Genomic DNA, 12,679 nt, shown 5'->3' with positions numbered 1-12,679 from the left:
CTTCAATGGAAGTATTCAGTAAAAGTACCCAAAACATCAATAAATAATTACTATATTAAAAGCAAATGGCATGTAGTGGAAATGACACTGAAAAAAATCAAAGGTAAAATTGCTCATAATTCAATGTGAGTGTCAAACTATAATATATTATAATAATGGAACAAGATTATAAACATTGAGAGATGGTGGGAAAGTTATTTAAATATAACAAGGAGGAGCTAAAGGGTGATTAGACAAGAGACTAATTTCCCCGCAGGCAGTGGAATATTTTTTCTTCCATCTGACGCGCAATATTCTTCATGTGAGGTGTATTTAAATCTTTGCGCTGGAAAGTCCATCACATTATGGTCAACAATCAAAATGTCATTGAAATGCATCAAATAGCTGAGATCTTTCGGTCTAGACCAAACTGTTGAACCGACCAATGGACCAACATTGCCGAAGTCCAATATTTGAAATATATAGAAGTACAAGCATGTAATATCCAAGCGAAGTACACTACTTTACATTTTTTCTTACAGTACTTGAGTAATGTTACTTTTAATCTTTGAATACGATTTTTCTGACAGTTAATGAGTCTAAGGCTGTTTGTTTAAGTTATTAGATAACAGTTTTCTGGCAAGCTCTTTTAACACTATGTTCCAGCTGTTATTTCATCATGTCTGAGTCTAATTACTCATGCAGGAAGTAATTTCATCACGTTCTATTGTTACAGTACTCTCCTGTTTGATTCCATTAATTATTGGCTTGATCTCTATTACCGGAAGCATGTAGGCATTGGGACTATATGTTCCTGTCTGAAGCGATCTGGTTTCCATTTGTCGTCCTGCTAGTATTGACCAATCCCATTTGAGAGCGCTTTGGTTACATGCAGGTATTCAGTCCAATTGTAGAGAAAAAACTGCAGAGTGCATTGGCCGAAGATGTTGTCTCTCAACTCCAATGACATTCCTTCCAAAGTTGCTTATTGGACTGTTATCAATGACCGATGCATAGAAGAGGAAGTCTTGGACCCCGAAATCCATTGGCTGAACCGAAACCCCCAAAATATCAGCCGTTGCCCCGAGGCTAAACTGCTCTCAGACTGATAGCCGAAGGGTTCTAAAATTGTCCTTGGCTTAACCATCTAATAATTACTGTAACCTGTTTTGCTAAATACCATCAGGTATAAACAAAAAAAAAAAAAAAAAAAAAATTCTCCTTTCCCCTGGCAGGTGGCTTGTTAAGTCAACTGAAGAACTATGAAAGTCCAGTATTCATGTTTAATTATGTTTTGACCTACATGTGTCATTAAGCCCTGCAAAAGGCTGTGTTGTCATGAACCTACTACTCTCACCGAAGCAAAAAGCTGATTTTCGGTACCATGACCGAGCTTTATTACTTGCATGAGAGGCAATTTCATGTGATTGACGAGGCCTGCTCAGTTGTCCTACCTCCATCTCTGTATTACTAGTTCCACTAAACTTAGAGACTAATTAGCAACCCCTCTGGTATTAGAAACTTGTCTTTTCTTATCAAATAAAAGAAATGGGTCAAATAAAAGAAATGGGTCATTCAGTTAGACCCACGACGCAAGTCTCAAAATTAAGGTTCAGCGTCTCAGAACCGACCCTCCATATCACGTTATATAAACTTTTGTCTGCATTATCCCCAGCTAACAGCATGTTAAGCTAGCTGTTATCACTGGAAACATGCTGCTAAACCCAATTAAGTAATGCTTTTGCGCACATTAGATCAGTACATATTTAGTAGTAAGTAAATAATTTGCATGATCGGCATATTTTCCTTTAAAAACTAAAGGTTGAATAAGAAAAAGACTTTGCAGTTACATATATTAATATTGCTGGCAACCTATACAAATTGCAAAATAAGAAAGTCAACAAAGTTAAACATATATAATACATCATTAAATGACAAATGAATTGCTTCTCTCAAAATATATATTTATTTGCAGTTAAACAATTTGTATCTTGAGTGATAAATTGCTCATTTAGGCAACGTCATGAAGTTGCACAGTTCATGCAACATTTAGAGCATTTTAATACAGGCTACATTCAGGAATAATGTAAACATTGCTGCCATCTTTTAGGCAGTAAAAGTGTGTGCAAAGGCAAGTCGTGACATTTAGCTTGTTGCAGTCCAGAGTTGGTCAAATACGAGTCAAGTAAAATAAATATAGAATTATATACAGTGTATAAACAAAATGTTTGACATCAGTAAGCCTCATCCTTTCTTATGACTCATGACATAGCTGACTCAATGGTCAAAGAATTTTTCATCTGCACCATTTTCTGCATCTGGCATGGAACATCTGTTTAATGCTGGTCTTCTTGTCCCCCAAAGAAGTCTGCAAAAGGTCAAAAATGCATGCAAAACACATTACATACAAGAGTAAAGCAAGTAAAAGGAATGGTTTCGTAAAAAAAAGAAATTAGATTAGCGCTAAAAAAGAACATTTCTCTCACCTTGACCCTCTTCCTCTCCTCCTCAATGGGTACTAAGTAGTGCCGTTTATGTTCCCTCTCTGTGCATTTCACACAAACAGGCTTCTGGTCGCTCTTGCAGAACATAGTCAGCGGCTTCTTGTGTTTTCTGCAGAGATGACTGGCGATGAAACTGTCCAAATCCGTCAGCTGGTGTGTCTGCAGGGCTGCTTCCCTCAGGTGTGGTGCGAAGTGAAATTCACAATATGATTCCAAGCACGTCAGACACGACTTGACCGACGGTGATTTGTCTCCGCAGCAGATGGCACAGGGAACTTCGTCAGCCTCCAAAAGTTGGGGTAGAGAATCTTTCCTGCTTCCTGGCGGCAAATTCTCCCCTTGAGACCTTTTGATCATAATCCAAATCTGTTAAATCTCAATTTTAGTAAAACAAAATTTGGTTTAATATGGCTTGCTTAAAAAAGCGAGAGAGGTAGTGTTCAATAACAAACCTTTTATAGAATTCAATGATTTCAGCATAACCTAGGTTGATGCTGAGCTTCGGGCGCTTTCTGTATGTCTTTTTGCACAGCGGACACTCAGGCTTTCTCTTCATATCCCAAAAACCTTCAATGCAGTCCAGGCAAAAGGTGTGACCACAAGTGATGGTGGTCGGGTTGGTGAATTTGTCAAGGCAGATGCAGCACTTGAACTGCTCTTCCAACATGACCGCAAAGGCCATATTTGCAACTGGAAAAATAACATTATATTACTTAAACATGAGACACCGTAAATGGGTAAAAACCATTGCAGCACTTGAATTTTTTAATAATACCAGAAAGAGTAAAAGAAAAACCAATTCACATACCTTTCACAATCAGATTTCAGAACGTCTTATCCACAGAAAGAAAACCACAAATAACGAACAAATAAAAGCATTTAGTATTTATCTATGAATAGAAGTTATATTGTCCCCTTGCCCTTTCTTCCAGACCTTTAAGACAAACATAACATAACTTTAAAGTGTTTTAAATATCTGTGCACCAGAATATTTAAGCAGAAAATATAAAAGACTGAGTAAACATGCAGTATTTATATCGGAATTGCCATGAAACCTGTTTCATTTTGTTATTTCTTAAGTCGTTCTAACCATTATTTATATAAAATATACGATTAATAGAAGAAAACATTTAAAATAAAGCATTTTTTCTACTTTAAATTACCACATTTTATCTATCTTACCTGGTTGTGTTGTCATGTCGTGTGTCCTGATTGTTCTCACAAGATGTAGCATAAAGTGCAGCATGCAGTGTGGTTTAAATACTCATAGACACTCCTTGTTTTGCAGTCGGATTAGTCACTCTTGTCTAATTACCGTTTAGCTGCTACTTGCCAGTTTAAAAATATTTTTTTCTCATCCCCCAATCACTCTAGTACATCTTGTTCCTTGGCATGTAGTGAAGGGTGACAGAATAATACAGTACATCTTGTTCCTTGGCTCCGACTGATAAATTGAGGTCATGTAGTGGAGGTAGTGAAGAGTTGGACCTCAGCTGCAGATCAAGCTCTACGGGAATTCACCTCAAGGTCATTATTCCCCAAGCATGAGAGTGATCGAGAGCCAAAACGTGATCAGTTATTGTTGAGGACAAATAAATGTGTTTGTGTCACGGATTGTGGTGTGGACCCAAAAGCAGAACGACCAGGAGACAGATAAAGTTCTGGAGCTTCATTCAAAGCTGAGAACACAGCAGACAGACAGGATATGACTCACAGAGGGAAACAGGCAGGGGATCAGGCAGACGGAAACCAGAGGAACCGGAGGCTAAACTCGGGGTCGGGGACAGAAGGCTGAGTCGTTGGCCGGGGAACAGGCAAGGCAGGGAAGTCCAGGCAGGCAGGCAGGCAGGCAGGCAGGCAGGCAGGGTCGGCAACGGGAAATCAGTCCACGGGAAATTGCTGGAAGGTCTGACATAAATGCAACGATCTGGCGGTGAGAGAGTGGATGACTGGGGTTGATATACTGCAGAGTTGATGAGTAGATTGAAGGCAGGTGTGTGGCTTAGAGCAGGTGAATATGCTTGGCAGTAATCAGGGAGCTGGGGAGAGTGAGAGGAGTGACACGCCCACCTCACAGAAACACACACACACACACACACAACACACACACACACACACACACACACAGAGATAAACAAACAAGGGAGCACAGGAGATACATGCGCAAGGGAAAAAACATGAAACACAAGGAATAACCAGAGACATGGCCATGGCAGTACCCCCCCCCCAAGGGGACGGCTCCCGAAGTCCCCAAAAAGTCCAAAGGAACATATATCGGGTGGGCGGTGGGGGCCCGGAGGAGGGCTAGAACTCCTCCGAGGCCGTAGAGTCAGAATCCTTGAAGGCTGAGGCAAGGCGGAGAGGCAGAACCCCTCTGGAGGGGGCGAACAGGAGGACAACCAAGGCGGAGAGGCAGAACCCCTCTGGAGGGGGCGAACAGGAGGACAACCAAGGCGGACAGGCAGAACCCCTCTGGAGGGGGCGAACAGGAGGACAACCAAGGCGGAGAGGCAGAACCCCTCTGGAGGGGGCGAACAGGAGGACAACCAAGGCGGACCCCTCTGGAGGCAGAACCCCTCTGGAGGGGCGAACAGGAGGACAACCAAGGCGGAGAGGCAGAACCCCTCTGGAGGAGGCGAACAGGAGGACAACCAAGGCGGACAGGCAGAACCCCTCTGGAGGGGGCGAACAGGAGGACAACCAAGGCGGACAGGCAGAACCCCTCTGGAGGGGGCGAACAGGAGGACAACCAAGGCGGAGAGGCAGAACCCCTCTTGGGGGACAACCAAGGGGAGAGGCGAACTGGAGGACGACCAGGCCGACAGGGCCTCTCTTGGGGTCGGCCACGAGGCCGACCAGGCCGACGGGGCCTCCCTGGGGGTCGGCCACGAAGACGACCAGGCCGACGGGGCCTCCCTGGGGGTCGGCCATGAAGACGACCAGGCCGAAGGGGCCTCCCTGGGGGTCAGCCATGGGGACGACCAGGCCTCTCTGGAGGTCGGGCGAGGGTCTGTCGAGGAGGGCAGATCCTCTCTGGAGGTCGGGCGAGGGTCTCTCGAGGCGGGCGGATCCTCTCTGGAGGTCGGGCGAGAGGCTCTGGAGACTGGGGCTTTGGAGTCTGGGGCTCTGGCGGCAAGGTCTCTCGGACCTGGGGCTCTGGCGGCAAGGCGGGAACAGGAGCAGGGGGACGCTGCGACCCAGCGGGAACCGCAGCAGGGGGACGCTGCGACCCAGTGGAAGCAGGTGGACGCTGCAGCCCAGCCGGGACGGGACCCGGGGAAGGCTGCGGCCCAGCCGGGACGGGACCCGGGGAAGGCTGCGACCCAGCCGGGACGGGACCCGGGGAAGGCTGCGGCCCAGCCGGGACGGGACCCGGGGAGGCTGCGACCCAGCCGGGACGGGACCCGGGGAAGGCTGCGACCCAGCCGGGACGGGACCCGGGGAAGGCTGCGACCCAGCCGGGACGGGACCCAGGGAAGGCTGCTGCCCAGCCGGGACGGGACCCAGGGAAGGCTGCTGCCCAGCCGGTGCAGGAGTCGGCCGGAGCGCCGGAGCGGCGGGGGGTCAGGAGGTGCAGGAGTCGGTCGGAGCGGCGACGGGTCAGGAGGTGCAGGTGTCGGCCGGAGCGCCGACGGATCAGGAGGTGCAGGAGTCGGCTGGAGCGGCGACGGATCAGGAGGTGCAAGAGTCGGCCGGAGCGGCGACGGATCAGGAGGTGCAAGAGTCGGCCGGAGCGGCGACAAGTCAAGAGTCGGCCAGAGAGCCGACGGTTCAGGAGGTGGAGGAGTCGGCAGGAAAGCCGACTGGTCAATAGGTGAAGGAGTCGGCATGAAAGCCGACTGGTCAGTAGGTGAAGGAGTCGGCATGAAAGCCGACGGGTCAGTAGGTGAAGGAGTCGGCCGAATCGCCGACGGATCAGGAGGTGAAGGAGTCGGCCGGAGCACCGACGGGTCAGGAGGTGCAGGAGTCGGCTGGAGCGCCGACGGATCAGGAGGTGCAAGAGTCGGCCGCAGCGCCGACGGATAAGGAGGTGCAAGAGTCATTTGCATGATCGGCATATTTTCCTTTAAAAACTAAAGGTTGAATAAGAAAAAGACTTTGCAGTTACATATATTAATATTGCCGGCAACCTATACAAATTGCAAAATAAGAAAGTCAACAAAGTTAAACATATATAATACATCATTAAATGACAAATGAATTGCTTCTCTCACAATTTTAAAAATATATATTTTATTTGCAGTTAAACAATTTGTATCTTGAGTGATAAATTGCTCATTTAGGCAACGTCATGAAATTGCACAGTTCATGCAACATTTAGAGCATTTTAATATAGGCTACATTTATATACACATGGGTTTGAAAACCATTCAGGAATAATGTAAACATTGCTGCCATCTTTTAGGCAGTAAAAGTGTGTGCAAAGGCAAGTCGTGACATTTAGCTTGTTGCAGTCCAGAGTCAGTCAAATACGAGTCAAGTAAAATAAATATAGAATTATATACAGTGTATAAACAAAATGTTTGACATCAGTAAGCCTCATCCTTTCTTATGACTCATGACATAACTGACTCAATGGTAATGTCCTGTCCTTCTCTGACTCGTTCCTCAAGAGGACAGATGATCAACGGGGCGGTGTTCTTCCCTTCATCTTGAACACAGGGGTTGAAGTACGGGTTAAGGGGCTCATTGAAGTCACACCCGCTGTACGTGTAAATGTGGGTCTTTGCCTCCGCGTCGTAGAAGGACACCGATCCTTCCTCGTAGTCCAGGAACACGCCCACTTTCTGGGGGGTTTTCTGGAGGTGGAGGGCGACCGAGGGGCCGGCGCAGGCAGTGAGACTGTCGCCTTTCCGCCGACAGATCGCCCAGTAACCGTGTTCAGGACGCACCGAGATGACCCCCTTCCTGTTGATGGACTCCCTGGTCACGCCAAGATCCCAGTCTGTTTTGTTTCCAACCTGAAAACACAAATGACATAATCAGACATGCATGCTTGTTTTAAAAGAAACGCTTCACCATGATAAAAAATGTATTCATGATCCACAATAGGCCGATTGTGTTTGATTTCCTTAAGTTGAACTTGATTCAGTTAGAGGTTGTATTATATTAACTGTGTATAACTAGTCTTTAGATGCTGATGTTCTTTTGTGGTGGTCGGATACATTCAATTTGATTTGTTTAAGTGCACTGCTTTCCTGTTTCTGATCTCCTTACCTGAACAACCCAGTAGCGTCTTCCAGATGCAAAGGTTTGTTTGCCCAAAACACAGACGCAGGAGTTGAAACGCCGAGGATTGTCTGGGAGTAGACTATTCCTCTGGCTGCTGACAGTCACCTGTGGACCAACATAATCATTGTTATCATCATCTTCAAATTTCCACAATTAATCGTCTAGTCATATTATATTCAAAACATAATTTTTAGCCTCTTTGCAGTGGATTCTCACATTCATGTGAGAAAATGTGACATTACTTCAAATCTCATTACAGTAAAATGGAGCACAGCAGAGAAAATGCTCAACTCTTACAATAAGAAAAATCCAAACTATTCTGAAGAATTTTAGTTTCCTAGTAAAACTGTGCCCTTCACACATTTAATATAATGATCATAGAAATCAGACAATACCTTCTTTCTGTCTGGAGACAGGACGAGCCAGCCTGAAGCAGTCTCAGGGTCCAGAGTGACACCGACTGCAGAAACAAAGAAGAAAAAACGTGAGTCAGGTCATAAGAACAGAAGCTAATCAAGGTAAAACTATGATGGACGTGGGACTGTGAACATACCTGCATATTCATTCAGCTTGTCTGCTTCTGCAAAAGAGAAAAAGAAAAATGTTATTTTCATGCACTGATTTTCACAAAAATCTTTGTGAGTAGATAATCATTTTCTGCCAAAAGACTACTGACCATCTGCAGACAGTTTGTCCGAAAGATCCTGGCAGACGTCGACGAGCTTGGAGAAGGCTCTCGTCACCGTTCCCATGCAGTTATCAGAGTAGACTGTGACGTCAGACCAATCTCTGGTGGATGGGAGTCGATTTAGAGACAGGAAACTCTAAAATGAAGAAAATAATAATGAGAAGATTAGGTTTAGATTAGATTAGGTCGCACAGGTTTAAAAACGTTGGACGGTTGTTGAAACGTTGAGGCTGCACAGAAATTATGCAATTAATTTCAGGTATCTAACCTGCAGGAGTTGAACGGGGCTCTGAGTGTTCTCTAGATGCTTCAGCTCGATGCCCCTCGTCTGCAGCTCGTGGACTTCCTGCTGCAGCTCCTGGAACATCTCCTCAGCTCTCCTCTCGGCTTCTTCATGCTTCTTCTCCAGCTCCTCCGCCAGCCTGGCCTGGTGTCTCTGGATGGCGGTTATCAGCAAGCTGCAGACCTTAGCACTGCCCTGTATCTCCCTTTCTGTGATTTCCTGTCGATTGAAACGATAGAAACGTTTAATTTTACAGATAAAAACAAACGTGACCATTTAAAATAAGTTAAGATAATCCTTTATTAGTCCCGCATCGGGGAAATTTGCAGGATTTGCAGGATCACAGCAGCAGAGAAGATAGTGCAAACAAGAGACATATTAAAATAAAACAAGATCAAAACAAGCATGTCAGTAGGTAAGTAATAGCAAAGTAAAGAATATTAAATAAATAAAAAAAGTAAAAAATCCACAATAACTAAAATATTATATATACAGACGGAAGAATTATTGTATTGCACAGTGGATTTCACCGATTTTTGAAGTTAGCCCTTTTAGAAAATGCATGAACTTACTTTGCTTCGATCCATAGAAGTTTTTATCTGCTCCATTTTTGTCGATCTGGCACGAATCATCTGTTTAATGCTGGTCTTCGTGTCCCTCAAAGAAGTCTGCAAAAGGTCAAAAATGTTTAATTTAAGTGTAAATTGTTTTGTCATGTGCTGCACAGAAAAATCAGCTGAGAGAAAAAAGGTTTAAAGCCTTCTAATTTAATATATTAGTTGATTTAGTTACTTTTTCTCACTTAAGAAATTCAAAATACAGAAAAGTATTTCTACGTACAAGAGAAAATCAAGTAAAATGAATTAAAAAGTATATGTAATCGGCAGAGTTTAAAGGCAGATGACCCCTAAAAGAACAGTTCTCTCACCTTGACCCTCTTCCTCTCCTCCTCAATGGGCACTAAGTTGTGCCGTTTATGTTCCCTCTCTGTGCATTTCACACAAACAGGCTTCTGGTCGCTCTTGCAGAACATCGTCAGCGGCTTCTTGTGTTTTCTGCAGAGATGACTGGCGATGAAACTGTCCGAATCCATCAGCTGGTGTGTCTGCAGGGCTGCTTCCCTCAGGTGTGGTGCGAGGTGAAATTCACAATATGATTCCAAGCACGTCAGACACGACTTGACCGACGGTGATTTGTCTCCGCAGCAGATGTCACAGGGAACTTCGTCAGCCTCCAAAAGTTGGGGTTGGGACTCCATTTGAGACCTTTTGATTATAATACAATTCTGTTAAATCTCAATTATATTGAAACTTTTTCAATATGGCTTGCTTAAAAAAATGTGAGAGAGGTAGTGTTCAATAACAAACCTTTTAAAGAGTTCAATGATTTCAGCATATCCCACGTTGATCCTGAGCTGTGGGCGTTGTCTGAATGTCTCTTTGCACAGCGGACACTCAGGCTCTGTCTTTGTATCCCAGAAGCCCTCGATGCAGTCCAGGCAAAAGTTGTGACCACATGCGAGGGATGTTGGGTCGGTGAAGATGTCCTGACAGATGCAGCACTTGAACTGATCATCCAACGGCAGCGCAAGGGCCATGTTTGCAACTGGAAAAATAACACATCAAAAGTGTCAAAGAAAACCAATTCACATTACTTTCACAATCAGAAAACACCTGTAAAAACTGAATATTTATAATTATACAGTATTTATATTGTAGTTGCCAGTAAATCTAAAGCCATGAAACCTCTTCCATTCAGCTATTTCTTAATTCTTTCAAATCATCAATGCCATTAATATATTTACTTATTCATCAAACTGTAAAATGCATTTTAAATGAAATAGTTTTTTTTGTCTTAGACTCATATCAATATCGACTTACCCTTTTGGGATGTCATGCTGAGTGTTATGATCGTCCTTCATCAGGCGCAGATGTTAAATACTCACAGACAAGACACTCCTTGTTCGCTGGGGGTTTAGTCATACCTGTGTTAACTGTTAAGCTCCTCCCTGCGTGTTTACTTTATTTTGTTACACACAATTCGACCCTGAAGTCGAGTAGACAGAATCGTGCAGGAATTTAATGGTGAAGGCGAACCAAATCGTACTGAAACGTTTCATTCACATGCTAAAACACATTATCCCATTATTTGAGCAGCAGCGACGTGATAATACATAGTTCAGGACAAATAAATATGTTTGTATTTCTGTGTAACAAAAATACAATTATAAATGAATATTATGAAAATAATAAAAATGAAGTATGTTCAATTATTGTAACTGTTTCGAGACCAACAAGATGTAACTGATGATTCAGGACAAAACTGTTGTTTAATATGCATAAAGGTCTTGAAAGCGTGAAAGCAAACAGTAAAATAGTGGGCCAACCAGTTCAACAATGAGCTGGAGCTCAGCAATGTGAATCACAGATATACTACACTTAACTACCTCTTCAAAGCAAATAACGTAGTTGTGGTATTTGATGAGTTAAAATGACGTTCTGCCACCATGGAAACAGTTTAACGTGACGTTTCAGCTGCAAAAGCTGTAAAATATCACAATAACTCAACAACACTTTTAAACACAACACCGCCCTGCTGGTTGAAAGTCCTGTGTTTGTTTAACCCATCCACCACCGCCCACCATAAGCAGTCTTTCTCACTGTTTATAACTTTGAGTGTGCATAATCACATAGATTTATTTATTTTTAAGATGCCACAACCATGTAATGCGCCTGTTAAGAGGTCGTGGTCATTTGACATATTTCTGAGAGATCAGACTGAACTTGCTTTGAAGCTCCAAAAAGCCGAGATGCAGGAGCCAATTCTCTGTAGGTTAATCGCTACAAGTGACCCATTTACATTTTCATTTTGTACATTGTAAATATAAAAAATACTGATTATAAGCTCTTTAAGTACGATAGTAAATGTACTTAGTTGCATTTTACCACTGAGACACTCATATTTCATTAAAAGCAGTTTTATAGTTGAGTTTTTTTAAGTAAACACACCAACACCCACACATATACACACGTTTACTTCGGTAAACTTACAGGACTGAGGTCATTACTTAGACAAACTCATTTCCCGTAAGTTTGCCAAAGCTCTAACCATAACCACTAATTGATTAACCCTAAATCCACACCTTAACCACTTATCTAATCTAAAATCATGTTTTCCATATGGGGGACATTGTTTTTATTTACCCTGATTGTACAAGATGTCCCTGATTTATTGGTCTTCAGTCTAAAATATGTCTCTGAAAGTAGCATTAATTAACAAATGCATCATAAAACGCTAGACAGGCATATTAATTACCTGTTGCCAAGAATCTTATTGTAGTCATGCTCACATGTACACACCTCTGCTGCAAGCGACGTAGTAGAAGAATAGACTATGTGTCATCTACACCAACATCCACACACGTACACACACACACACACACACACACACACACACACACACACACACACACACACACACACACACACACACACACACACACACACACACAGTTCAAATTCTGTCACTTTGGAGGACATTGCATACATTCATTTTCTGTAGAATTACCTTAAATCTAACCGTAACTGCTACATGTCTAATCCTAACCCTTACCCTAATCTTAACCCTAACCCTAACCTAAAGTTATCCTAGCCTAAAACCAAGTCTTAACCCTAAAACATAATGATTTAGGTCATGGGTTTTGCATTTTATTCCCAAAAGGAAGGTGAGTCCCCACAATATGAATGTGTAACCACAACATGAGTAATTCACGGCCACACACTCACACACACATATTTACTTAGGTATGCTTTTGGGAGAGCTACCTTGTGATTGACAAGTCTCTACTTAATCAGAGCGGTATACTACTCCGCAGCCAAACCTTGAGAAAGACATTTTCAAAGCGCTGCTGCCTTACAAAATGTTCTTGTGATCGGAAAACCTTTTATTTTCTCTCAGTCTCCTGACGTGCTCAAAGAAGAAGAAAAACCTGAA

General features: G+C 43.4%; 2 protein-coding genes across 2 annotated transcripts; both read right to left on the bottom strand.

The window, feature by feature from the left end:
* Positions 1-2,233: 2,233 nt before the first annotated feature.
* On the bottom strand, positions 2,234-4,216 carry LOC129093899 (E3 ubiquitin-protein ligase TRIM47-like). Its single transcript, XM_054602020.1, has 4 exons — positions 4,198-4,216; positions 2,936-3,173; positions 2,466-2,829; positions 2,234-2,347 (listed from the first exon to the last, which is right to left on the bottom strand). Exons 2-4 carry the CDS (start codon positions 3,163-3,165, stop codon positions 2,276-2,278), a joined length of 666 nt encoding a protein of 221 aa, XP_054457995.1. The 5' UTR covers positions 3,166-3,173; positions 4,198-4,216; the 3' UTR covers positions 2,234-2,275.
* A 2,823-nt stretch (positions 4,217-7,039) lies between these two features.
* On the bottom strand, positions 7,040-10,283 carry LOC129093853 (zinc finger protein RFP-like). The gene is made up of 9 exons (XM_054601975.1): positions 10,054-10,283; positions 9,615-9,951; positions 9,259-9,354; positions 8,672-8,905; positions 8,392-8,539; positions 8,269-8,295; positions 8,111-8,175; positions 7,701-7,820; positions 7,040-7,444 (listed from the first exon to the last, which is right to left on the bottom strand). The coding sequence occupies exons 1-9, from the start codon at positions 10,281-10,283 to the stop codon at positions 7,040-7,042; spliced, it is 1,662 nt and encodes a 553-aa protein (XP_054457950.1).
* Between the last annotated feature and the right edge of the window lie 2,396 nt (positions 10,284-12,679).

This window comes from Anoplopoma fimbria, chromosome 7, assembly GCF_027596085.1.
Source record: "Anoplopoma fimbria isolate UVic2021 breed Golden Eagle Sablefish chromosome 7, Afim_UVic_2022, whole genome shotgun sequence".
NCBI classification, from domain to species: domain Eukaryota; kingdom Metazoa; phylum Chordata; class Actinopteri; order Perciformes; family Anoplopomatidae; genus Anoplopoma; species Anoplopoma fimbria.
This window is presented reverse-complemented; position numbering and strand designations above follow the sequence as displayed.

Coding starts and splice junctions, on each gene's coding strand:
- LOC129093853 (XM_054601975.1), bottom strand. CDS start 10,283: ATGGCCCTTGCGCTGCCGTTGGATGATCAGTTCAAGTGCTGCATCTGT. Junction 9,355..9,614: donor AGGAGAGGAAGAGGGTCAAG/GTGAGAGAACTG, acceptor GACCTTTTGCAG/ACTTCTTTGAGGGACACGAA. Junction 8,176..8,268: donor CAAGCTGAATGAATATGCAG/GTATGTTCACAG, acceptor TTGTTTCTGCAG/TCGGTGTCACTCTGGACCCT.
- LOC129093899 (XM_054602020.1), bottom strand. CDS start 3,165: ATGGCCTTTGCGGTCATGTTGGAAGAGCAGTTCAAGTGCTGCATCTGC. Junction 2,830..2,935: donor ATCATTGAATTCTATAAAAG/GTTTGTTATTGA, acceptor TATGATCAAAAG/GTCTCAAGGGGAGAATTTGC. Junction 2,348..2,465: donor AGGAGAGGAAGAGGGTCAAG/GTGAGAGAAATG, acceptor GACCTTTTGCAG/ACTTCTTTGGGGGACAAGAA.